Here is a 27,844-nt window from a genome sequence, read left to right as displayed (position 1 = left end):
GTAGATCCTACCTTTTTCCCACTAAATTTGTATGCCATTTTAAACCAAAGTGATAGGCTTGTTTAAAAAGCCATTATGAGACAAACTGTCACCTCATTGGCCACCTGTGTTTGGTCTACTATGCCTGTGCAATCCCATTGGTCACCTGTGTGTGACCAGGCTCAACTTCATGAATTTTGCCTTTAAAAACCAAAGTATGTGGGATGCTTGGGGTCGCAGTATCAGCTCCCGAGCCTGTGCTGCGGCCCTGACAGGTCAGTGTAGGAACCTTCACAATAAAGTTGCTTTTTTATTAACAACTTTGTTGCAGTGGGCTCTGTCACTCAGACGACTAGGTGGGCTTGCCTGCCTGACTAGGAGTCTTCTTACTACAAAACTTAGAATGGCTAGCCTTTGAGAGGCAACCTGGGGGGGTAGGAAAAGTTGGATGTGATTGGCAGAGAGAGAGAGAGAGAGCAAAGAGAGCCTGAAAGTAAACAGACTTCTGACTGTTTACCAATGCAGTGGCAAAAACTGTCTAAATCTGAGAATGGCATAAAAATTAGGTGTTCTGGCTTTCCAGGGAGTGCAGGAGGCATTTCAAAGGGTTTCAAGGCTTAGTCATGACTCATAGTAAAATTGTGGGAGAGTCAGTCTGGTGAGTGAAGAGAGCTGACCAGGCAGAAGCAGTGTCCCCACTTCCTCCACTAGTACACTAGTACACTCTAGTGAGAAATGGCCAAGCCCCCAAAACCAAATGTCCTCAGCTCTGGAGGTGACTGGCCTTTAGGCTAAAGGCCATAGGAGCTCTCTTGTGTGGCGCCACATCTGGACAGAGACTGAGAAACAGAGAGCCATAGAGAGTAGTTTCACTTACCAGAGTAGAGAAGTGGTGTGGACGTGGATGTGAAGGCCAGCAATGGTATTGGTGAAAAGTCTCGTGTGGTGTCTCAAGGCAATTTGGTTCACAGAAAAGGGGTGGTTAGGAAATTCTAACATTTCCATCTCAAAAACTCCATCCGAGTCATGGCACCATATGTAAGGTATATTAAATAGGTGGGTTTCATTAGATAGCCGATGAGGAGAACACCACGTGCTATTCAGGCAGGAAAAGAAGTTTATTTACCTAACTGCTGCCCCTGCCATTCATGGTGGAGAAGCATGGCTGAAAAGGAAAGGGGTGGGGTGGGGTGGGGCAACCAACCTCTGGGCCAGGACTTATCTAGGCCAGGGAGAGGAAGAGGTGTGGCCAGGTGGGGAGAGGTGTGGCCACATTGGATCCGGATGTGACCTCAGGGTCTGGGGCCCTCTGTATGGTCAGATGGGAGGCATGTGACCAGAGGCAGCCCAGGATGTAACCTAGCCTGAGGAGGTGACTGCTTCCAGGTGTGCTAGTTACCTAGGTAATAGATCCAGGGTGGAAATTTAGCCAAAAGGTAGGGAGGTGTCCCTGTGCAGACCTTACAGGTACCACAACAGAAGAATGAACTCTGGGTAAGTGGTAGTGTAGAAGTAGGACTGACTTTCAGCTGGTTGGATTGTCTCAGATGCCCTACTTTTACTGTTGGTCTTCAAGGGACAGAAGGGGGAACTCTTGGACAACATACAATCTGCCCCTACTTTCCTGGAGATTGAATGTCGTAGCAAGGGGATAACCAACAAGTACTCTCTTGGTCTCACCTTCCCATGAGAAATACTGGGGGTGGGGTGTGATTTGGCTATTGTGCCCAGGGAAGGGATGGAATGGGAACAAAGGGAGATGGGTCAAAGCATTGTCAGGAGTCTTTCTATTCCTTAACTTAGAAAGAAGTTAGAACATAAAGTTCAATGCATATTCTATAAAATTAAGAAAATTGATCAAGATACATTATAAATTCATTTGTAAATGGAAATTCCTTTGTATAGCTACTTAAAGATACATGCAAGACACTATGTTGAAAATGAACTTTACAACTTGGGGCGAGGGAGGAGTTGGGAGGTGGGGAGGGAAGGAATAGTAGGGGAAAACTAAAGGAAGGGTAACAATGCTCTATAGGAAATGTAATCATTATCTTACACAGTAACTGTAACCCCTCTGTACAGTATCTTTACAAATAAAAATATTTAAAAAAACACAAATTGAAGGAAAGGGTGGGGTTGGGAGGAATGGGGAATAATGATGAAATGAGTGACATTGATCAAGTTCATTGTATTCATATACTACTTTGTTAAATGACAATTCCTTTGTACAGCTACTTAAAGATGAAAATTAGAGGAAAAAAGAAAAGAAAAGACACAACAGCTGGATAGGAGCCCAAGGAAGGTGAGTGAACGATGGCATCAGTAGAAGCAATAGCCTATCACCTGAATGCCATTAATGACATTAATCTAGATGCACTGTATTCATAAACTGCTTTGCAAATGGCAACTCCTTTGTATCATCTTAAAGATCAAAATAGATAAAATAAAATGCAAAAATGAAAATTAAAAAAAACCAAAATGACAAACACCACATTACATCATCTAGAGTTAAAAGTCTTCACAGGATACTTCCCCCACAAGCTGAGGGAAAAGAAATGCCCCAGTCTTATATTCCAGCAAAACCTCTTCAGTTTGCTATTCAGCTTAAGAAGGAAAACATATGCCTCTCAGTAGGCCATATCCTAGGCATTTAAAAATATGTATTCAATGCATTCATGAATGTATTCTTTCTCTTATTTCACAAGTGATCCAAAATTTCAAAGGAATTTCAAAACCATCGAAAATTTCAAAGGAAGGAAATTTCAAAGAAGGTGAAAAGGCACTGGAGAACCAAAGAGGGTCAGCTCTATTTACTTCTCTGGTTAATACTTGCAGGCAAGTTCACTTGCCTTTGTCAGGAAATTCATGTTCCTATGGTGTTTATCTCAGGAGATTTGCATTTTAATACAGGAGAGAAGTAAAAATAGAGAGGATGAGTGAAATGGGAGAGTACATTCCAGGGGTCAGAGAGGAGGAAATGGTAGGCTGACACAGGCATCCCCCATAGGTTGTTGATAATCGATTTGCAATCTGTCCTCTTCAAAAAGAACTGCAGACAGGGTTCTTAGCCTGTTTCTCTTTAGGAAACAGGCTAGCCACTGGAAAAGCCAAAGCAGGAATTTTAGGCAACCAGAGAAGTGACACTAGATACTTCATCTAAAGCCATCTGCAAGGTGAACTCTGGGTTTAATTCAATGGGTCATGAATAATATTGGTGCTGGTTCTTGGAATTTGGGGGGTTATTTCCACCAAATCCCTACTAATCTTTCCAAGGAAGCTGAGTCTCACTGACTTTCAGACTTGCTTATTTCTCTGCTGAAAAGCTGATGAGTAAATGAAAACATCACAAAGGAAGGGAGCTAGGAACTCATCTTCATGTTTAATGATTTCCAGAAGTTCATATATGAAACCCCATTACCACAAGATTTAGTTCTGAAAAGTGAGAGTTATAAAATGCTTGCTCAAAATGAAGAAAAATCAATGGTATGCTTTGCATACATAATTAGAAAAAGAAACAGTCTTACAGGAATATGTTCCTCTTTTCAGAGGACTGAAATTGGTTTAAATAGTTTTCTTATTTAGCTCATGCTCAGTATGAATTGAAATACAAGTGTTGGTCCTTAAAGAAAGTTATATATACTGTGAATTATAAAGCAAAAACTGAAGTAAAACAAAAACTACAAGGGTTAACTTGCAGGTTGTTAATATTGGGATTTTTTAAAGTTAATTTGGTTGCTTAAAATGTTTTAATGAATTTTATAGTCAACTCTAACTAAAATTCATTTCATTGAACTAAAGAGGGATGCTGTTTTAAATATAAAATATGCTAATTTATGTACTGATAGTAAATGAAAACTAGAAATGATGGACAAATAGGTGAATCTACCCTGGGCTTTGCCATTTCTTGGTTTATCACTATTCATAATAATAAAGTACAATTTTAAAAATAAAACGATCCCCATAGCAGATAATGCAGAATTCCCTGCAGCTGAAGAATGGAAAATAGATGAGTTCTTTGGCTATTATCTTGGCTTGTCATCAGTTCAGCAGGGTCCCTTGTTTTAAATCTTTGTATTCATGGTCGGTATTCACAACCTGGCAAATTTAAACAAATGCCAGAATCAAATTGAAGGTGAACTTGTAACTCTGTCCTTGCCCTCCTGGAGCTCATGTCTCCAGCAATAATGAGACACTTGATTTCTTTAGGAACCTATCTCCCAGATAAAGGAAATGAGGAACTCACCAACTCCACTAAGGAGGTTTTACTACAAAACATTCTGTCACCTGTCTCCTTTGTCACCTGCCCTAGAATGCTCTGGAGACTGGATACTTTGGACAATTGTTTCTTATAACTTCGGCCATGAAATTAGCACTCAAGCTGAGATAAACTCACCAGTACTATTTCAATCACCCATTCCCAAGATAGGTAAAGGTTCTGAAGGATACCTCCCAAGTGAAAGAATTTTCAAAGGAATCCAGTGGAGGGAGGTGACTATGAGAAAGAAGTTTCTGGGTTGACTTAGATATGATAGACCATAATTGATGATTTTGTCTGCCATACAGGTTCCCCTTCATTTGCTGGTTTCTGTCTACATGTATTCTTTGTGTGTTTTCTGATGCAAGGGAGCAATTGGCATTTAACAAGAAAAGTGACATACTTTGTGAGTACTTGGTTTCAGAGACAAGTTTCACAATCCGTAGGTAGGCAGCTGATTTCTAGCTGGTTATATGCAGACAGCAGCTGGCAGCAGGTGCCCAAACAGCTGCACAGAGAAGCATAAAAGGACTGTTGCCTGCTGAGAAAGCAGAAGAATTGCTTTAAGAACTCCCTGTAGTGCAGTCCCCAGAGAGGCAAGGGGCACTCTCTGGGAAGGAGAGGAACAGAGGGCCTTGACAGCCTGAATGAGAAGCAGTTAGAGAAAACATAAATCTACCTTTCTGGGTAAAGATCTGGGGAACTAAATGTGACCTGAGGAGGTAGAGTGGCAAATGGTAACATGCTCTTTGGACAGTCTCCAGGGAAAGGCTGCTTATGAGAAAGAGAAACACTCCCCATCCCTTCATTAAATATCAAACATATAAGACCCCAATATAGAAGGAAATCCTGGCCATCTAGAACTCATTCTCTTGTTTAGCCCCACTGGGATTTGAACTCAGGGCTTCTTGCTCTCACTCTGATTTTTTCAGTTTTGGCTGCCCCTTGAGCCATACCTCTTCCTGTTCTGTATTCTTTTGTGGTTAATTGGAGATAAGAGTCCCTTAACTTTGTCTGCCCTGGCTGGCTTCAAATCATGATCCTCAGATCTCAGCCTGGGTAGTGAGGAACATAGGTATAAGGCAAAGTGATAGGCTAAAGCCTCACTTCTGAATTGACTGTGGAGCTATATATAAAACATCAATTATTATCTGCTAGTTTCAGTTTGGAAGTTGGGGAGCAAATAAACCAAGTATGGGCAAACATAAACCAAGTCTGGGGCCTGAAATGCCAGAAGATTAATATCCAGTGATCAGCTGACTCATCCTGATCGATTTATAAAATGGAAAGAACAGAAAATTCAAATGGTTTGAAAGTTTGATGCCACACTTGATTTTGATATCCCAATTCAAAAGGAATAAGGATGCAGAAAAATCAGCAAAAAGTAACATGTAAGACTCAACTATTTTTTCCCTACCATACACCCTTGGTGAGCAGCAGTAAATAAATTCAAACGCTAATTGTGCAAAAGAGTCCGGAGTGCAGAAACAACATGCACGTCACTTAGATCTCAGAGCACATATTAAGCATTCCTTTTATTTTCTATGTTCTGAAGGTTTGTCAATCCAGGAATCCTGAACTCCTGCTGATCGCTCTTCCATGGTCAGACAGTTCCTAGAAATAGTGATCCACTTACTCATGAGTGTGCTTTTCTTTTTCTTTTCTTTTTTATTTTTTTGTCAGTTGTGGGGCTTGAACTCTGGGCCTGGGCACTGTCCCTCAGCTCTTCAACTCAAGGCTAGTGCTCTACCACTTGAGCCACAGCACCACTTCCAGCCTTTTCTGTTTATGTGGTGCTGAGGAATTGAACCCAGGGCCTCATGCATGCAAGGCAAGCACTCTACCACTGAGCCACCTTCCCAGCCCATGAGTGTGCTTTTCAACTGTAAGCCAACCAGTCTAGGATCCTTGTCTCCATCATCTCAGTCTGGGGCTCCCACAAAAAGCTACTATTACCCTGTCTTGGACAACTCAAGACCAGATACCCCACAATGAACAACAATCCCTATGCCCTTGTACTGCTGAAATTATCCCCTGCTTCACATATTTCTTCTCATAGAAACTACATTCAAGGCTCTTGCCTAATGTGCCCACTTCCTCTTCATCTGCTGCTACAGTGTCCATGGGGCTTAGTGTCCCCTTCCCTTCCCTATTGGAATCTATGAGCCTAGCAGCCACCTCTTCAATGACAGCCATCCTCTGATCTGTAGGCCTTACTCTACTCAAATAATAGTAAAGCCTAAATTTGAAGACATGGCTCTCAAGTCAACTGGGTGACTCATTCAGAGGACTTCCAGATAAGTCTGACTCGTACTTATGTGTGTGTGTGTGTGTGTGTGTGTGCACGCGCGTGCACGTGTGTGTAGAGGAGGGGTTACAAAACTGTAGGAAAGAAGGAAAAACAACTACTTCTCCTGTTCTTCCTCCTCTTCTCACCTCTTTCTCGTCCTTTGCTCTTTAAAGATAGTCATTTTATGAAAGGCAAATATTTTCTTTTTTGGTTCATTTTAAATTTTTAATTATCTTTTTTTATTAAATGTATATATTTTTATTGTAACGATACTGTACAAAGGGGTTACAGTTACTTGAGTAAGGTAATGAGTACATTTCCTATCCAGCATTGTTACCCCCTCCTTTGTTTTCCCCCTACCGCCCCTCCCCTGCCTACCTCTAATTCTGCCCTCCCCACACAAAGTTGTAAAGTTCGCTTTCTACAGGCAAATATTGTCAAACGGTGAAACCTTGTTCACCACACCTTTATTCATAGATTGTACTTAGTTTTGAAATTTTTCTTTGTTAAGACATCAATAAGCTAATTTAAAAGCAATATAAGATTATCAAATAAGCATCTTTTATTATTTTTCTCCAAAAATGGATACCATTAAATTTACCAAATATTCCTTTAGTTGGCATTTTTGGTATTTAATTGTTACAATATATTATATTCAATATATGATTATCACATCTACTATGATAATCCTTTATGCTCTTTCACTCTTGCAATGAGTCTCTTGGGATAGGTTTTCAGAGACTAATATTAGGGTAAGGCCTTAAATGGAATCTGTTGTCAAGAATTTATATTCACCTTAGGAAATACTAGATATTGCTTTTGGGGGCAGGAAGAACCTATTTGTTTTCTTATATCTCTCCCTCATAAAACAAGACTGACTACAGGGAGATTTTGGTTATGTGGATTTCTGAAAAACTCAATTTATCCACTGGACTTAGAAATCTTAGCATATCACATGTTGTATTCCTATGGCTGTTTCTCATTTTAATCTGGTTATTACCTACAGCATGACTTCTCATGAGCTATTACACTGTAGGGAAAGCAGTCTCCTCTAAATGAATCCATGATTATTTAAGTGTTTTATGAGATTACCAAAACCAATTTATTTGATTGCCCTTGGGAATCTAAAATAAAATTTAAAAAAATCAAACGAAAAATGATGTCACAGGAAGAGGTATTTCTATGTTTCTTAAAAATGTCTTCTTATAGATATGACTACAAATAAGACAAAAAGTATGGGGGGGCAGAAAAAAGCTCTGTCTGGAGGCAAAAGATCCCAACTTTCCAAATTGCTTTTGTTCCCTGTTCTGTTCTGTAAAGTATGTCTTTCCATTACTTGGCTGAGATGCTGTCCTTCCAAAATGAACAATATATACCAATTACAAGCTGTGTCTTCTTTCAAAGCACTTTGGAACCTGCTTTTTCCAAGAGCCTTCTTCACTGTGTGTGTTTTAGACCCCAAGATCACTGAGCTCCAAACAACAGCATTGTGTGTATTGCGACTAATGGGATCAGAATCCAATTCAAAAAGCGAGATGCATCCCAGCATACTAGGGACATTTGCTTTTAAAAGTTTAGCTCACAAATAAAAACAAAGATGTATATTTTAGATAGTTCTGAAATAGGGGTAATTGCCAGAATAACAGTAGAGATTCCAACACCATGACAGCTTGTGTTTATAATCTCTCCTCCTACACCAGAATCTTAAAATCCCTGATCCACTATAATACTTCAGTCTTACTGCTTTGGGTAGAAAGCAAAATGACCTACTTCCCTATTCTCTAAGTAGTGAGGCCCTAAGGTTGGAGCTGCTGCGAATGCTAATGAAGTGGATGGCCCTTAGAAGGCTGCTATGGGAAACCAGACTCCATGGATTTCTATAGAATTACCTAATGTTCGGATAATTATGTTACTAACCCAGCATAGAAAGTCAACACCTACAAACAAGAATATCTTTCTGGATTCAATTCTGGATCCCCTGCTTTTTTCTCCCAAAGTTATCTGACATTTCCTCTGGGCAAATTATGACAGTTAATAGGACACTGCGATTCTGTATCTGAGACACTCATCAGTCATGCTGCTGTTTGAATCACAACTCGGGTAATTTTCATTCATGATGCTTAGGTGAGTTGTCTCAGAAGCATTTGCTTCTGAGACAACTTACATGCCAGACTAGACAAAAGGAACTAAGATTTAGGGTTTTGTTTTTCAATTATATTCATTATATACTAGGCTTCATCATACCTTGTAGAGTAATGACTAAAATGTCTAATTGGCTGTAACTAAGCAAACTAAGGCCTTTTGATTAATCAAGCCAGCTAGCTTTTAGTTTCTGACATCAAAATTTATACCCTCCATGAAAGAAAAAACAAGGCCATAGCTACATCACATTAAACCAACATGCAATTAACAACACTTTGTTCTAATTATCTCTAGGCACAATTAATGTTGGCCCTGTGGTTCATTTTTCTTCTTTGATAGCTCTCAGAATATTTACGGAGATTAAGCCTTGATACATTGGCCTTCCCTAAGAGCTGTGGTTCTCTTACAAGCTCAGACACAAATCTGAGCTTACGACAGAAACATATTTATGCAGATTACTTATGGACATATTGGTTTTCTTCTAATAGCTGAGGTGTTTATTGTGAGTTTTCCCCCAGATTTGGCCTCAGCAATGCAATAAAACCATAGATCACCTCACACCTTGGCCTGCCTCATATTGAGAAGATTTTTCTTTCCCTCAGCAGTTGGTCATAACTGATAAAAGGTTATGTCTTGATTGAACAAGCTTCCAGGAGTTAGAAGGCCAAAAGAACTGCTGTAAAACAGCAGTAGAGATGCTAGCAAAACCCAAGGTAGGAGGACTCTTCTGTTATTGAAAAACCTAAATTGCAGACAAGTTCAGCTCCCTCGCATCAATAGTGAGAGACAGGCAAAAAGAAAATGAGGGCAGATTAAAGGCTGTTGATGATTGGTACAACTTCATTTTATAGAATGCATACATTTTTCTAACTGTCAAAGGAGTACCTTTCAAAATGAGTGGGACCTGAGCACTAAACACATAAATATGCTTTCCAGAGCTCAGGACTGTTTATACCAACAGTTGGCATGGTGCTTTGTATGTGATTTTTATGCCCTAAGATGAACTTAAGTGCCATGAGGAGTTATGAGGACATATACAGAGGCTAACTCAGTATAATGGAGGCTGAAAATTAAGAAAGCCTTTACCCAAATTAGAGGCTTGATTAGACAACTCCACGAATTTTAACTGTAATATTATTGATGGGTAATCAGTAGCTCTGTATTCTCACGCATGCAAGACAGGCAAAGATTATTGTTCTTATCTCTGACCAATCCATATCTACCCATCAGGTTTCTCTGTTTTTATGGAGATGCCCTTAGCCTTCTCTCTGTCCACATCCCTAGACAATTAGCATGAGATCTCAAGGACTCATAGTTCAAATGCCACCTTTTTAATCTCCTTGCTCTCTTCAAAAAGAATTCATTTACCTACTTCCAACTGGTGTTAGCCTTGCACATATCTTGTTTCTTTTATTGTATATTATTTTTATTACTTCAATTAGTATAGTCTTGTCTTTGTTCCCTACATTTCAAGGGCAGAAAGAATGTTCTATGGAACTTTGTAATTACAGTATCCAACATGAGTCCAGGCTTACAAATGCCACAAAGGGAGAACAGATGGAGTGAAGATTGGAGTTTGGTGAGAAAAACAGGAAGAAAAAAAGAAGATACATGACAGAAAAATAACTGAAGAAAAATTTATAAAAGAAAATAATTAGTAACGAACCTCTTTGGGTGGTGTCAAAGCGGCTCTCACATTTAGACAACTAACATATGGTAAGCTTCAACTACCCAGGCCAACAGAAGCCATGTCAATGGGACTCCTCTCTGGGATCAAAGGGTTTTGATAGAATTACTAGGAAAGGGAAATGATCTTCTTCCTGGTACTGCTATTTGGTGCCACCTCATTCATCACATGGACAAAAGCATGACTGAAAAGGACACTAGCCCAGAGCACAGCAGGCCTGGGGGATGGCCCTGACTTCTGGATCTGCTTCATTCTGTACCTGTACATGTTGCTACAATATAGCTTATCATTACGTAGCCCTTCTGTGTTCTGCTTATCAGTTTGGATGGAACTTCTATGACTTGCAACTGAAAGATTACAGAGTATCTTGAGAGAGCATAAGGGCGTCATGAAAATTTCCCAAGAATTTAGATGCTTGAAATTGATCCCACAGTCAATAGTCCTTTTGGTCATTTTATTCTATTTTGAGTGACAATGGTGAAAGATATAGGTTAGGTGCTTTCCCCCCTACTTTTACTGTTCCTCGTCAACATCTTTTCTGAAATTCTTGATTTAGGAGCACCCTGATTCTTAAAGAAGACATATAACTGCCTATTTGCACAATTATCTTAAAAGAACGAGGCATTTAAATTATCCTGCCAAAATACACATGTATACAGTAAGGATAATTATAACATTATAAGGCAATATAATCTTGTAAGCACATTTTAACATTGTAACTTTATAACAGTGAAAAAATGTTAACAACCAAAGTAGCAAGCTGAAGGGGATTAAATGAGTGTTACATAGCATCTATTAGGTACATTTCTATATAATCGTTGCACTGTGTTTTTGTTGAGATTGTTATTGTTGTTGTTTTGTCCATCATGGGGCTTGTACTTAGTGCCTAGGCACTGTCCCTGAGTTCTTTGCTCAAGGCTAGAGCTCTGCCACTTTGAGCCACAGCACCACTTTCAGTTTTTGGGTGGTTTATTGGAGATAAGAGTCTCACAAATTTTCTTGCATGGGCTGGCTTTGAACCATGATCCTCAGATCTCAGTCTCCTGAGTAATAGGATTATAGGTATGTGTCCAGTTGTACTGTATTTTTTGAGTGATTATTAAACAACAGAAGGAAATAATTGTAATATGTTATATGTAAGAACAGGCTCCTACTAACTTGTATGTAATAATATTCTAAGTCTTATTGATTTGGTTAAGTACAATATCAACAAAAGACTGGAAATACAACAAAATATGAAAAAGCAAGCCATTTCTGACTGATGCACAGTTGTTGTATGTCAGAATCCAACTGGGCATGTTGCCAGGGCAACAAAAATCCAGAGATGCTTAAACATTTTATATAAAACAGAATAATATTTTTGTATAACTTACATATATTTTACTGTATCTTTAAAGTCATTTCTAAGTTACTTATCTAATACAATGCTATGTACTTATCTAATACAAAGGCTATGCAAATTCTTCTATTTTTAAATGTAGCTTAATTTCATTATAAGGGTGATATCAGAGGGGTTATAGTTATATAAGTAAGGTAATGAGACCATTTCTTATCAAACAGGGTTACCCTTTCCCCTTTTTGTTTCCACTTTGCCTCCCATTCAATTCCCCTCCCCCTCCAGGTTGTAAAATTCATTTTCAACATAGGGTCTTGTGAGTATCATGGTTGCATTGGTTCAAACTTTGTCCTTTGTCTCAACATTTTGTTATTCCCCTGCCCTTCCCCAAATCAGATAAACATATATACAAGACACAGGGTACCAAAATCAAAAGTAGTGACAACAGGAGATAAACCAAAGGGGAAAAAAAGAAAGAAAGAACTTCACACAGTATATTAAAAAACAAAAACAAAAAGAAACAAAGAAAACCCCAAATATCTTGTTTCCATATCTTGGAATGCATTTTTGATTGTTTGTTTGTTTTGGGTCCGGTCGTGGGGCCTGAACTCTGGGCCTGGGTGCTGTCCCTCAGCTCTTCAGCTCAAGGCAAACACTCTACCACTTGAGCCACAGCGCCACTTCCGGCTTTTTTCTTTTTGCGTATGTGGTACTGAGGAATCGAACCCAGGGCCTCTGGCATGCAAAGCAAGCGCTCTACCACTGAGCCACCTTCCCAGCCCTGGAATGCATTTTTATTAGCATCATTTTATATGGTCATATGCACATAGTTATTGAGCTATTGTGATCCTCTGCTTGGACTATCCTAGAAATATACTAATGATTACAAATGAAGGAATCCAAGGAGCCTATGTTTCTTTGGGTCTGGCTTACTTCACTTAATATGATTTTTTTTCCATGACTTTCCATTTCCTTATGAATGGGGCAATGCAATCATTTCTGATGGAAGCATAGAATCCACACGCACACACACACATACACACACACACACACACACACACACACACACACACACACACACACACACACGTGCCACATTTTCTTGATCCATTCATCTACAGAGGGGTTTCTGGGTTGATTCCATCTCTTAGCTATGGTGAATAATGCTGCAATAAACATGGTTGTGCTGGTAGCTTTAGTGTGGCCTTGTTTGTGATTATTTGGGTAAATGCCCAGGAGTGGGATCGCTGAATGGGAGCTTTATGTTTAATCTTTTGAGGAACCTCCATACCACTTTCTTGAGTGGTTGAACAGTTTACATTCCCACCAACAATGTAGTAGTGTTCCTTTTTGGCCACATTCCCACCAGCATCTGTTAATATTTGATTTCTTGATTACGTACATTCTAACTGAGGTGAGTTGCAATCTCAATGTAGTTTTGATTTGCATTTTTTATGGCCACAGATGTTTCTTCATATGTCTATTGGCTATTCTTATTTCCTCTCCAGAGATATCTCTTTTTACTATATGATTTAAGAAATAAAATAAGAACCTGTTCAATGCCAATACAATTGATTTTCTTATTTGTTATAACCATTTACTACTTTTATAGATAGAATGTTGCTAGTACAAAGTTATATAATGACTTCAACCTCCTAGCTTTAAGTTCTTTTCCAAAGATAATTTCTGTCTCTAATTTTACATTCATGTTGTTGCTAGGTAACCCAGAGTTGCAGGCAAATTAATCAGGAGAAAGATATATCTCAGATACCTTGAGATGGTATATCTGGATTTACCTATGAGCAAACTGTCACAGAATCTGAAGATTAGAAGAAAACAATCATGGATTTTTATTGAGACTACCACTGGTGCACTGCTTTACAACTTTCTTTCCTATGTACATGTATATACATATATGTATATATACACACATGTGTATATATATGTATAAACCTATACTTATGTATACATACATATATGCATGTGTATATGTTTATTCACATCCATATATATACATATACATATATATATATACATATATACATATATACATGTGTGTGTTCATACTTAGGGAAGTAAGGATAAGAGTGGGAAGAAGACCAAAAGACCAAAGCCAACGTCAGAACTTGAAGTCAACCAGGAATGCTGGGTAAATTAGGAATTTCTTCTTACCAAAAACCCCAAGCCAAACCTGGGCCTATCCAGGACCATATCACAGGAGGCATGAAAGGAAGGTAAGGAGCCACTTCAATGCACTTTTGATTAAAAAGCTGTCCTAAGGCTCAGTAGTACCTTGTCATTGGGCCCTTGTAGGACGGGCTTCTGTACCTACATTAAGATACTCTTGGAAAGGTCTACTGAAGTCTTACAACAAAGGAAGGTAAATTAAGAGGTAGTTAAGACTCAATAAACTTGTTCGATCTGTTACTGAACAGGACCTAGATTGTTTTGAACGTTTTAACTATCACTCTAAAAACTTACTATGGTTTATCAGCTGGGCATTGTTAGCTCATACCTGTAATACTAGCTACTCAGGAGGCTGATATCTGAGGATTGTGGTTCAAAGTCAGCTTAGGTTAGAAAGTCTTCTGTGAGACTTTTATCTCTGATTAACCACATACACACACAAAAAGCTGGATGTGGAACTGTGGCTCAATTGGTAGAACATCAGCTTTGAGCAAAAATGTTCAACAACAGTGTTCTGGCCCTGAGTTCAAACCACAGGATTTGAATAAAAACAACTTATTATGGGCTATATCTAAGATGCTCCTATGGGTGATTTGGGGTGATGGAGCCTTTAACTTTTGTGCCTTAGTAGGAAGTAATTAGTCTTCAAGGAGCCTGGCCTTTCCTTGGTCTTCTGCTTTTATTTGGCACAGTGATTTTTTTTTTCTTTCTTTGGCTATTTGGCTAGTTCCCTTCCTGCTTCTCTATCATGTTGTAACACAGCTTAAGGCCTGCTCTAGGATGCTGGCATCATGCTCTTTGGACTTCAGCCACCAATGCCCTGACCCAAATAAACCTCTTTATTCTAAAATGTTATACAGCTTAGGGTATCTCCTTCCAGCAATGCAAAATAGACTAAAGAAAAAACAGTATTTGTGATTCTCAATCTTGGCTGTACATCTGAATCACCAGCAGTATTTTAAAACCATACAGATGTTTAGCTTCTATCACAGACATAGATAGTTGGAATTTTCTTAGGTACCTCAGCTCTGTGTCTGTTACCCCCGCCCCCTCCCCCGTCCCCGCCCTCAGTCTGCTTTGTAGGTATCACCCTTACAATTATATTCCTTTCTCTCTACCATCAGTTTCCCCCTGCCCATTGGATCATCCCCAATAGCACAATAACACACCCCCAAATCTAGTGTCTTAAAAGACCTTTCCCAGTACTATGTCTTTCTCCACATGTGCTCCACTTCAGAGGAAGGATTCTCAAGAGCCATCTGTTGGCTCCACTTCTTTTCCTTCCTATCCATTCTATCTAACAACTATGCTTAGAAGATCATGGATAATTATCAACTCAGAACTAATAATGATGAAGTCGGTGTTTCATCTAATTCTCTTAAGGTTAACAAATGAAACACTTCATTTGTTAACAAGTCTTTGACACTTCCCTGGCCATTTTCCTCCCATTTTATGTTACTCTTTCACGACTTATTTTCCATTTTTTCTTCAGCTCTGCAAGATCTCACCCCAGGGCTCTGTCCTTTGCCCTGTTCTCACCCACATTTATACTTACTTCTGATGTGACTTTATATGGTCCTAAACATACAATGCCATCTAAATGCTGATGACTCTCAAATCCATATCTCTAACCCTGACCTCAACCTTGTATACCCACTCGTTTATTGAACATCATGGCTTGCATGTGTAATAGGCATTTCAACATGGACAACACAAACTGATGACCACAGTCATTTCCCTGGTCACCTCTTCTTCAATTTTTGCCTCTCAGGAATCAGTTATAATCTCCTTCTCAGTTGTTAAGGCCCAAAAAGATGGCAGTCACTCTTGATTTTTTACTTTCCTTTATGTTCCATATAAAATCTATCAGTAATTCCTATAGGCTTTTCTTTCAAGCCATGTAACTGGAGTGCAAATTCTTATTCTCTTGTTTGCTGTTATGTGACCTTGGCTAAGACAATAAATCTTTCAGGGGCTCAGTTGTTTCATTTGTCAAATGATGATGATGATACTGTAACCACCCTATTCTACATTACATATGCATTACATTCTGCATTACATATGCAGATTAAAATTATATAGATATGGTGCTTGGTACACAGTAGCTCTATAGAAGGGTTTTCTAGCAGAGTTATTATTATTACTCAGTGGTCTTATTTTCTAGTGATATTATTAATATAATATTATTATACCCTCTTACTCTTAGGCACCCATAACCCCCAAGTTACTAATAGCTTTTATCTGGAACTTAAAAGAACAACACAAGTTTGGAGGCCTGGCTCAGTTGACAGAGAGCTAGTCAACGTGTGAAAGTGGCAGGTATTGAGTTTGAGTACCAGGCCCAGACCTTCAAATAAAAATAACAACCCTTTGGCTCATCTCTTTGACTCTCCTCTGCCCCACTAGTACCCACAAAAACTGCTTTTGCAGAGTAAATAGTCATCTCATGTTGTTTCCTGAGCTGAAAGTCTCCAATGGGTCCTTGTAGAATTTATAATTCTTTTCAGTGTCTTTATTGTGACAATGGCCTACAAAGTTTCACAGAATCTGATCCTTGTCTACCTCCCTAAAATCATCTTTCAGTTTTATAAAAATCTTATTATTGATATTCCAGGGTAAAATTCTGTGCTTTTAATTTGCCAAGCTCTCTACATGAAGGAAGACCAGCATGTAGCAAGAGGCATGCTGGTCTTTCCAGATCTTCACACAGCTGGCTTCTTGTTACTGTATATGTGGTACATATATCAGGTGGCTTCTGAGGTAGGTAAATGTCTTTCATACTTTCTCTGCTGTAGTATCATCTGATTTTTCTCACTCAGAGTCACTTGTTTATTTTTTTTAAGTTGTGAATCTTGTTTCTACCCACTGAGATGAAAAACAGAAAAAACTGCCATGACCCAGTGCTTATGAATTTTTGGCTTTTGGCCCATCGAATGTGTCTTCAGCATGTATCCATTGACTACAAGATCTATGTAAAATTGAGATGTACAACCAGGTTTGACTATTTTAAACAACCTAATTTTAAGCAGGAATTACTGATTAACAGAATGTTTATACTTAGCACTTTAAGTGTCATATTTTCATAGAAAGGTATAATTGAGTAGAAAAACCTGTTATTCACCTTAACATATTTAATTGCCATATTTTTGTGCACAAAATAAATCTTTTCCATAAAAGTTCAAATTTGTTTGACCTTGAGGCTGTAGCTAAGATACTTATTTGGAGACTCAGAACTCTGAAGTGATCCCAAACCTATTCTTTCCCCTGGGTAGAGTGTGGGAATCAGAGACTCTATGAGGGAATGTCTAGTTTCATTTAAGGTCAAGTATGGGGCTAATCCCTCATTGGAGAGAAAGAGCTGTTGGGAGTTTGGGGATGGAGCTTGGAGACAAGCAAATCCTACATTGTAAGGAAGGTACCATAAACAAATACAGGGCCTGAGGCAAAACAGAGAAGACTCAAGATGAAGTCAATGTATCCTGGACAGCAAGTCTGGAGAGATCCCTGGAATCAAAGGCTTAAAGTAAGGTGGGAGAAAAGCATAAACCTTTTTCACAACAATGATATAGCATTATTCAGAACTGTGAACTTTCTTTTCTAAGTCAAGAAAGCTGTCCCTGACATGGCAATCTTTAAAACGCAAACTTGAAAACAAAACAAAATGGAAAACACTACATCTTGACACTGACAAGAAGACATGCAAGTCGCATCCAGATCACCTATGTGATAACCCAGACACAAAATACCACACACACTTTCTCCCCTATATCAGAACCTAAACAAAAATGAGCCTTTAGGCTCTTAGGAAGCAGTGACTGAGTTTTGAAGGTAAATGGGAGAATGTCTGTGTGTGTGCATATGATTTTGTCTGTTGGACCTGACATTCTGTTAAATATTAAAGTTAAATAATTTATTTAATAAAATAATCTGATGATCCTGGAACATCAGGAAACAAACCCATGAAAGTAGAGCATAGAGGCCTAAAGAGCTGTGCATAAAATTATGGGAAAGTTGGCTGTAAGACAAAGTGGGTGAGAAAGAGATATCTAAGTTATATGGCCAGAAGCTGGAAATTGAAGGCGATGCCATTGAAACCTTTCTTGCAGTGAACAATTGGGATGAAATGGACATTCTGACAGAAACCCTGTACTCTGTGGCTTTGGATGTTGGGGAAAACACAGGAAAGGTGGTATTATTCCTCATGATGATGTTCTGAGTTAAGCAAGAGTTCAAAAGTTGAACGTCAGCAGGACCCAGCCCTAGAAAAGATAACACTAGACTTTCTGTAGGCCAGGAAATAAAATATCTGGATACTATGCACTTAACTGCCAAAGTCAGAGACATCTCAATTGTGTTAGTTGTTAAATATGATAAATAATATTGTTGCATTGATCAAGAATATATTATTAGAAGTGAACTTTGTGTCTGTTTCCACAACTTCTTGTGCCCTTTTTGGGAAGTAGGAGCAGAAGAAACCTGCTTTCTATCCCCCTAAGAATCATTTTCCGTTTCCTACACTGGTAACAGAGATATCAGGGTAGGTATGTGCAGTTGTTTCAAATATGCGTTGATGGAAAATAGTCTTTGTTTTTCTAAAATCTTGATATACAATATCAAATCCTACCCAGGCAATTTTGATGCATGATGCATTATCATTTCAGTCTTTTAAAGGAACATTTTGTTGAAGTGCTTGAATTCACATGGGGGTCTGTGACTAGCTCTAATCACAACCTGTCAAAATTAGCCCTATTTTTCCACAATGCATTTTCATCTATGCACCAAATCTATGGGATAAATTTCAACAACTGTAAAGAATTAAGGTGAATATAAAATTCCTACAAAAATCAGATTACATAAAATAAAAAAAAAACCTTTGATTTTATATAATAAAAGATTACTTCAGAATCCTCAAATAGAATGGTGTAATAGACTGGCAAGAAGAAAGTTAACCTACTGACACTGAACTATTTTAGAAAATAAGCAATGATATTTTGACTAGAGGAGATTAATTTAGAAAGCACAGTGTTTTGTGGATTAAAATCATTTACTGCATCCAAGTAATTCTGGAAAAAATTGTTGCCCAAAGTGTAAGGATCCCTGTGGAAGGACAAAAAAACATGGCTCCTTTTTCAGCTTTGAAGTTTATGAAACATTCATTGCCAAAGACATTTTTTAAATTCCTCTTAGCTTGATTGAATGAAATGCCCTTCACAAGTGGTCTCTGACAAAGAGATGAACTCAGAACAACTTTCATTGCAATCATAAATAACTGGTAACAAATTAAATACATGTAATTCCAACTCATTCTTATGATTGAATCCAGTTAATTCAGACTGAAGACAAAACTAAAAATTTCTTAGCACACTGAAACAAATCTTCAATCTCCCAAAGAAGGCTTTTCCTATCTTTTACAATGACTGGCTTTGAATGTTAAAACAAAAAGTATGGGAACTCTTGGGGGAGACAGGTGATATCTGACTGTTTGGGGATAGAGATGGCAAAGCTGGGAGTGACTTCCTTAGCTGATTTCTGCTGGACCTAGGGTCTGGTATCTGACATCACTGGTTCACCTATTGACCTGTGGTAATACTGTATGGATTAGCTGAAGTTCTAATTCGTAGTTCTTGGCAGACATCGTACACAAGTAAATAGGAAACCATTTATGAATGGTTAACAGAATACATCACATAGAAGGGAAATGTATAAATATTAACTTGTTTAATCCTCATTACTTCCCATAAGATTAGTTACTATTGCTATCTCCATTTTTACAATTGAGTAAACAGACACAGAGAGACTAGGGAACTCTGAACATTTTTTAAAGTAAGAAAGATGAACAGGGATTCAAGCAAAACTCTGAGTCTGTCTTCAAGTTTCACAATCTCAACAGTTTTGCTACCATTTTGTTAAGAAATTAGAATATAAAGTATCTGCTCACAATAGACAATGTCAAGGATTAGAGACAGGGTTACAGAAAATAAGCATAGAGAATAACATCTCTCTCTTTGTGGAGGTTCTTTTTAGTATAACAATTAGGACTCTGAATGCCATGGTTAAATATATTTTTAGATGACTGGGTAAATGACCATTGCAAGTTTATGGAAGAAAGGTAAGCAAACTCATTTGTAAAGAGAAATCTTCAACTGATGATTTTAGCATATATAATTGCAATCAAGGAGTAATATCTGGAATGTTCTGATACCCACTGATACCTGATATCAACTGATACTTAAAATGATTTCAAATGCTACAAAATACAGATCACTGTTTTCTAAGCAGTGTTGTAGGGAATTATAGTATTCCAAAAAAGTCTTGATAGGCTGGTTTCAACTCATCATTTTTTGCATATCTAACTTCTATACATGATTTTTTTGGGGTACAGTCCTGGGCCCTGAACTCTGGGCCTGGGAGCTGTCCTTAGCTCTTCAGCTCAAGGCTAGCACTCTACCACTTGAGCCACAGTGCCACTTCTGGTATTTTTCCCCCTGCTTATGTGGTGCTGAGGAATTGAGCCCAGGGCCTCATGCATGCTAGGCGAGCACGCTACCACTGAGCCACCTTCCCAGCCCCTATACATGATTTTTTTAGAGACATTTTGCTTATTCACTCTCTCATTTCAAGTCTTTAGGCAAACCTGGTGAAGTATCACAGAAGCCCTTGCCACAGGAAGCTGCAATTTTAGGAACTAATCCAGTTTGAGTTGTAAAATGAATTTGAAGTGAATTATTGTCCTATGTCTTCCTTTTAAGGCAATACAATCATGGTCAGTGGATCAAGACCCTTTCAGTACTGCAATTTGTAACTTTATGTCCATCATTGACAAAAGAATCTCAATGACAGACATTTGATTGCATCAGTCTAGGGGAAATGAAAAAGGAAGATTTATACTCACTTAAAAGCAGTGCCAATAAAAGCAGAACACTGTTATTTTTCTTTAAATGTGTAAAAACGGTTCCATTTCTTACCTCTAGAGCTTTCAATCTTTCTAACAGCAATTTGGTCTTTTCTTTTCCCTCATCTGTACTGCTGCTTTCGCTCCTCGAATCCTCATCTAACACCACGTGAAGATCATCCAAAGCTTCCTTGTGTTTTCTCTCTTCCTCTGACAGTTTCTCCTGAAGCAAAAAAGAATGACTGTTTTTCAATAATCTCCCCTGGAAAATAAGCACTACTCTAAAGCAAAATAATTGTGCTATTCTTCTTTTGATATTGCATTTTTCCAGAGCAAGATAGCAAGTGCTGCTTATATTAATGAATACAGGAGATGATATTTTATTTTAGTTTTTACTATACACCATCAGGACAAAGCCACTGGGTCACCCTGACTTAAGGCAGATGTTCTCTCCCCAGTTGGAAAAGCCACATACCAGCAAAGCTCTAGGTGAAGTCATGCAGTTAATCCATTTTTAACCACACAATGGAATTCAGTTGTGCTTTAAACCTTGAAATAGTACCTCAACTTCAATGCCTTGATTTAGGAGAGGCTCAGCTTCCCAAAAATAGGATCATTAGATCCAGTGGCAACCATTTAATTAATTTAAGGGAAAATAAAATATCAGAAATATTGAACTGAATTCTAAGTTAAACCAATTAGCTCCTTTAGCTCAATAATGACATGGCTTTTAAGAACCCCTTAGTCCTTGCTCAAACACCTCAAGATGTGGAATATAGCCTTGAGGCAAACATCAAATGTTGTTATCTTGACTTGTCTCCCTGTTGGAAAAGCCTCACTCAACCTTGTTTCTGGCAGCTTTTTGGAAGCTGAGAAGTATTAATTTGAGACTCATGCTTGGCTCTTGTTTTCAAAGGAAAGAGAAATGTCAAGAGAATATTATGTGAACCAAATCTGATCCATTGTGTGCTTATATCAGGACCCTTGTCATTCCTTCCCATTATTTAATTCTAAGTGCACTGCAGAAATTTTTGCTTTAATATAGCTGGTTGCCAACTGGTTGAGCTAAATTAGATTATCAATCGTAACAAATCTCTTTATATTTAGTACTAAGCTAAGATCATTTGCAAATACAGAAGCAAAAAAGGGTATAATTCTTACACTTTAGGTTCTCATGACATTTACTTAGCCAGAAACAGCCTAAGATAGAGGGGAAAAAAGAGGTTTTCATACTATATTTGCCAAAGGTTTCAAAAGTAGTTTAATTTATATTTGAAAATACACTATAAGTATGTAAAATAAAGTCTTGCTATACACCCATATATGTGTAAGTGTACATATCTATATATCTAAATATATGAAAGTGTAAGTGTGTGAATATATATATACATATATATATATATATATATATATATATATATATATATATCATCATTGTAGCTTCACTTCCATGACATTTACTTTTTAGGACCTCACTGAGTAAATGATTGGAAATTTTTAGGTCTTACTTTCTCCCACATGTAAAGGTAGGGAGTACTAAGTGCCTCTTCTGATGTTAAAATTCTAAGAATTCAGTTAGTTACCAGAATACAGTTTTCAGGGAGGAAATTTTATCAATACAATCGATGGGAATAGAAATGACAAAGAGAACAAAATGAGAGAAAGATGATTAGGGAGAATTTGAAAGCATTTTGCCTAAACTGTGACAATGGTGTCCAAATTGTCTGTGGTTAAGCAAAAAAGTAAAAAGAGAAGAAAATAGAGGCAATTTTCTCAGATGTTCATTTGAAAGTGTGGCAGGAAAGGGAAGGAAACACAAAGAACTATAGCTGAAGGGCACTGCATAGGCAAGTAGAAACCTTTTACAGGATGGAGAAGACAGAGACGTTTGCTACAGAACACAGTGGAGCTGGGAATGGCAGTACTTGTGGGTACAGATGAAGGTTCTCCAGTGCCAGGAGGATAGAGAAGGCAGAGCAACTAGGCTTCTGAAATATATTTGCCTACAAAATATCTCTTCACAACCCACACTCCACATTTGCATTCCTTATCATTAGTGTCTACTTCAGTCCATAGAAAACAGAGGTTTGAGTGGAAATAGTTTATTTGAGAAGCTCAGAAAGTATCAGTAGGAAAAGTCTAAAAGCCTCTGAAAGACATTATTATTCAGTGACCAAAGTTAAATGTCTTGGGAAACAGAGAACTCTAAGATCTAAGATTTAAATTAAACCAGAAGTGAAGGAGTTAGAGTGCTTATGCATTAACCCCTTAAAATTCATTGGTTGGGAGTAGTTGCTGTAGTGTTCATTACCTAGCACTTTCAGCTTGCCCCATGGGGCAATGAGCTTTGCATATCTCATATGCAACAGTGCCATCTGACCCAGATGCTGGCAACAGAATTCAAAGGAGCAGTCTGAATGGTGTGAAGTAGAGGACAGCACATTGTTAGCATGTTGGTGAGAGATAACTAGAAGGCCTCAGACCAACTTTGACATGACATCTCCCAAGGAAGAAAGCCATGGCTTTGTGCACCTAGCTACAAGCAGAATTCCATTTAAAAAGTGTTTTTCTCTAATTCTTCCCTTCATCATTGATCATGAGAGAGTACAATCTTTTAGCAGGCTAAATGACCAATTTCACATAGGATAGCTGTGGAATTTACATTACACTCATAAAAACATTACAGTATATATATTTATAGTACATATATAGTGAGCATGCATGTATATACGTAGGTATGTATGTATCTGTCTACCTAAATACACACACACACACACACACACACACACACACACACACACACACACACACACACACACACACACAATATGACTGGTATTAGAGCTTGAAATCATAGTCTGAGCACTGTCTCTTAGATTTTTTTTGCTCCAGGCTGGCACTCTACCAATTGATCCACAGTTCCACTTCCATCTCTTGGATGGTTAATTGGAGATAAGAGTCCTATAGACTTTTTCTGTCCAGGCTGGCTTTGAATTGTGATTCTCAGATCTCAGTCTCTTGAGTAGCAAGGATTCCAGGCATAAGCCATCAGTGCCTGGTTTCATGGTAATATTTTGAAATTCAAGTATATGCATTTTATGTACACAAAGCACCTGATATATACCATGGTAAAAAGAGAGAGAGATTAAACAAAAAGAAACAGAGGTCAGAATAAGGTATGTTCTTTTTACAAAGCTTTCAGAAAGGAAAAGGAAAATAAGCTAAGTCCATTCATTCAGCTTTGCCAAATTGTAAATAGAAATAGTTGATTCTAAAGGTGACCTGTTTTCATTTTAACGGACTTTAATCAGCAGCAAATTCTATAAATGTGAGGCTACCACGCAAACAACTTTCACTCACCACATATTTCATACATGGTTGAAGCCATAAGCTTGTTTGCCTCAACAAATACCAGCCAGTACTCAGAAAGCTAAAGATTTAGGAGTTCAGTTAGCATTGAAGGGTTTAAATCAAATTTTGCCTTGTCGGTACATAAAGCAATCCTTAGAGCTCTACTTTTCTCTAAGTGGTAACCAAGGTAATGATTCACTTCTGAGGGAACTCTCATCTTTTGTTCTTGAGCAGTTGGCATCATCAGGCCTATGTAAAATAATATCAATCAACACAAAGCTCTGAATCACATCAGTTCAACTTAGACAGATGATAGTCTAGGGAGCTTAGTTAGTCCAAAGTGCAAACAGCCCAGCTCTTCACTGACAGCCAGTAGTGTGTTGCTTTTATAAGTTAGGAAGCTTTAATAAAAACAGGGAGGAAAATGAACAGAACACTTTTCCTGAAATGTACAAACATGTCTTATTCACTTTCAGGTCACCACTTTCTTCTAGAATAGCCACCAAGTAGGATTCCATAAATGTTTCCTGAGGTCACCTTACTTTACTTAAACAATGCATTCAGGAAATATTTGCTGAGCAGTTAAATGCTGGACACCATCGCAGAAATGCTAGTGAAACAACACACCAGCTCCTGTTTTCATGGAGCTTACAGTCTTGAGGAGGAGTTGGCTGCTAATCAAAAGATCATAAATAGCTCAAGAGGCACTGTACTCACAAACAGGCTGGATTGAAACCTCTTTATATAACTACTTAAAGGATAATTAAAAAGTTGCTAGCAAACAGCAATGAGGGACAAAAGGTGAAGAAATGCAGCAGGGATATTCACTAGACACTATGTTGAAAATGAACTATACAGCTTATGGGTGGGGATGAGAAAGAATAACTGGGAAGGAACTAGGGAAGGGGTAACATTGTCCAAAAAGAAACGTACTCATTACCTGACTTATGTAACTGTAACCCCTATGTACAGCACCTTTACAATAATAATATTTTTAAATCACAAGGAAACGTGAAATAACAATGCAATGTTTGCTGTGGGCAAGTTTCATGGTATTTCGTGAATCAGAGATAGAGGAGTATGGAAGGAAGATCAGGTTTCCCAAACTGTGATCTGAATGCACAGTGCAAGTTAGTCAGGAAATGACTATGAGCTGAGAGGAGTGGGGTAAAACAGGGAAGGTCTGAATGGAAGTTGGTATTATTGCTGGGGATAGAGATGAGGCTGGATGGGCAGATGGAGCAAGGCGTAGGTCAAGGAATCTTGTAGTAGTGAAAGGTAAGCCACTATCCAGGAAGGTAGAGGTGGTAAGGGCAGAGATAAAATGGTCATATTTGAAATAGTTCTTTGATATATTGTTGAGGACTGGTTTGAGAGAGGCTATCATTGAAAGTGAAATTCGACACTACTGGAATAGTGTAAGCAGGAGTTTATTGAAATATGATTAAAATGACAATCACTAAATGAGAGCTCATCGCTTCTCAGTCATCCTTCAATTCTGACTCCCATATTTCTTGCAACACTGACAAATAACTAACATTCTTTGGTCTTTCTCAGGGTGGGCCAACAACAACTCCACTCAGTCACTAGACTAAAGGAGGAGGGAGAAAAGTGCTGCTTGCTTAAACTGCAGATTCCTTGGCACACTTTGGCTCTAGTGAGTCATTGTATCTGGGAGTTGGGCCAGGAGTCTTTAATTTTAGAGAAAAACCCCAGGTATTACTAATCTATGTAGAAATTTAAGACAAAAAAATGCCCCAGCATGGAACATAAATCACTTTCACTTTAGATAAGTTTTTGAGGTTGCACATTTGATTTAATTTCTATTATTAATCAGTAAAATGAACAGACAATTAATCATCCAAACCAATACCCACTGGAGAGTAGAAATGAGGGGTGGTTATTAATAGTACACTGGGACAATAGGTATAAGCAATAGGTAGATGAATTTACCCACAGCTTGCTAAATAGTAATTTGGTTACAGGAGTCAGGGGTTGGCCTATGGAAGAGGAGCTAGTTCTGGATGTTAGTGTGATGACAGGCTGCAGGGAAAATTTCTATTTGAGTTCTGAGCCTCTAGGGCCCATTCTCTTATGAGCATTCCTGTTCATGGAACTTGATGACATTAATAGCTTGTAACTACATTCAGTGGTTTTTGAGAGCAAGCCTCACTAAGATTCAAGAGATATGTCTTAGGATGGCCAGAAGCAAGGAATGCACAGGCCTACAAAACTCCCTTGTTTGGTAAGCCTTCTTAATTTACAAAAGATGCATTCTCATTCTTTGTTTTCATTAAAAAAAAACCATAAGAATTAAAGAAGAAACATGCCCAGTACTGACTGCTCTACTTAAGGTAAGAACCAAGAAACTGGTAGCCACAATGAATTCCTAGTATCTCTCTTAAGAAAACTGGTAAGAGAAGTTTAAATATCAGACACCTAGCAATCCAAGCTCAGCCCTCTGGGTATATGTGATAGCCTAGTTGTGTGCTTAAAGACTTAGCTTAACCAAACATGGTGGCCTTTCTCTCTTCTATCCAGTTCTGGAGCTGTGCTATTAGGTCTGCAAAGATAACTAAAAAAAATCCAAATTTAGGCAGAGGGAAAATGATGCTGAGTCACATTTAGAAAATCTTTAACATCAGATGTGGAACCAACCCAGGTGCCCCTCAGTAGATGAATGGATCAAGAAAATGGTATATATATATATATATATATATATATATATATATATATATATATATATATATATAGTGGAATTCTATGCTTCCATCAGAAAGAATGACACCATCCCATTTGTTAGGAAATGGAAAATCTTGGAAAAAAATCATATTAAGTGAAGTAAGCCAGACCCAAAGATATATAGATTCTATGGTTTCCCTTATTTACAATAATTAGTATACATATAGGATAATCTTATCAGATGAACTGAAAAGCTCAAAAGCCATGTACATATGAACATATAAGATGATGCTGAGTGAAATGGACCCCAAGATATGGACGCAAAACATTTTTCTTTGTTGTTGTTATTGTTAATGTACTATGTGATATTTTTGTTTTTTTGTATGTTCTTTGACTGTTATCACTGTATTTCATTTTGAAAAAAAAAACAAAAAACCTTAGCATTGTTCACTTAATAGGATAAAGGGAGAGTCAACTTCCTAAAGACCACCTTAGAATAAACAGACACAAGAAATCTGCATACCCTCCTACCTCTGCTGCTCACCAGTTATGTGTTTTTACTTATCCCATTCTTTTCTGTCCATGTGTAATATCAAATGCAGAGATATAGAATGACTCAAAGGTCTCTTGGCTTGTTAATGATTTTGATTGTTTGCAAAGACTCAAGGGAATACTTGAAATGCTGCTGAAGTTTGAACACTTTTGTTTGTTGGTGTTTCTGGAGTGTGAACTCAGGGCTTTATGATACCTAGGTAGTCCCTCAACCACTTGAAAGATGTTCCAGCCACTACTCATTTCAATTATTTTTCAGATATAGTCCTGTGCTCTGAGGCTGGCCTTGGACCATGATCCTATTACCTATGCCTTCCATGAACCCATCTCCATCTTATTTGTTAAGATGTAGCCTTGGTAACTTGGCCTCACCAGCCCCACAAACCAAGACCACGATCCTCCTGATTCCAGTAGTTGCGACTGCAAGCATAACCCAACCTGTCTGACTGGCTTTTTAATATATAATGTCAATAGATCTGTCTAGAAAACTC

At 38.1% G+C, this 27,844-nt stretch overlaps 1 protein-coding gene across 8 annotated transcripts in view; it reads right to left on the bottom strand.

Annotated features, from left to right (window-relative positions):
- Positions 1 to 27,844, bottom strand: part of Nckap5 (NCK associated protein 5) — a 959,972-nt gene that overhangs the window by 279,412 nt on the left and 652,716 nt on the right. For all 8 annotated transcript variants that reach the window (XM_070024260.1, XM_070024269.1, XM_070024275.1 and 5 more), the window contains one exon: positions 20,842 to 20,991. In XM_070024260.1, coding sequence (XP_069880361.1) covers positions 20,842 to 20,991 — 150 coding nt within the window. The remainder of the gene's footprint in view (positions 1 to 20,841; positions 20,992 to 27,844) is intronic.

The sequence above is a fragment of the Dipodomys merriami genome, unplaced genomic scaffold (assembly GCF_024711535.1).
Source record: "Dipodomys merriami isolate MVZ:Mamm:240054 unplaced genomic scaffold, mDipMer1.0.p SCAF_1, whole genome shotgun sequence".
Taxonomy (NCBI): domain Eukaryota; kingdom Metazoa; phylum Chordata; class Mammalia; order Rodentia; family Heteromyidae; genus Dipodomys; species Dipodomys merriami.
The sequence above is the reverse complement of the archived record's forward strand: the minus strand, read 5'-3'. Positions and strand labels throughout refer to the sequence as shown.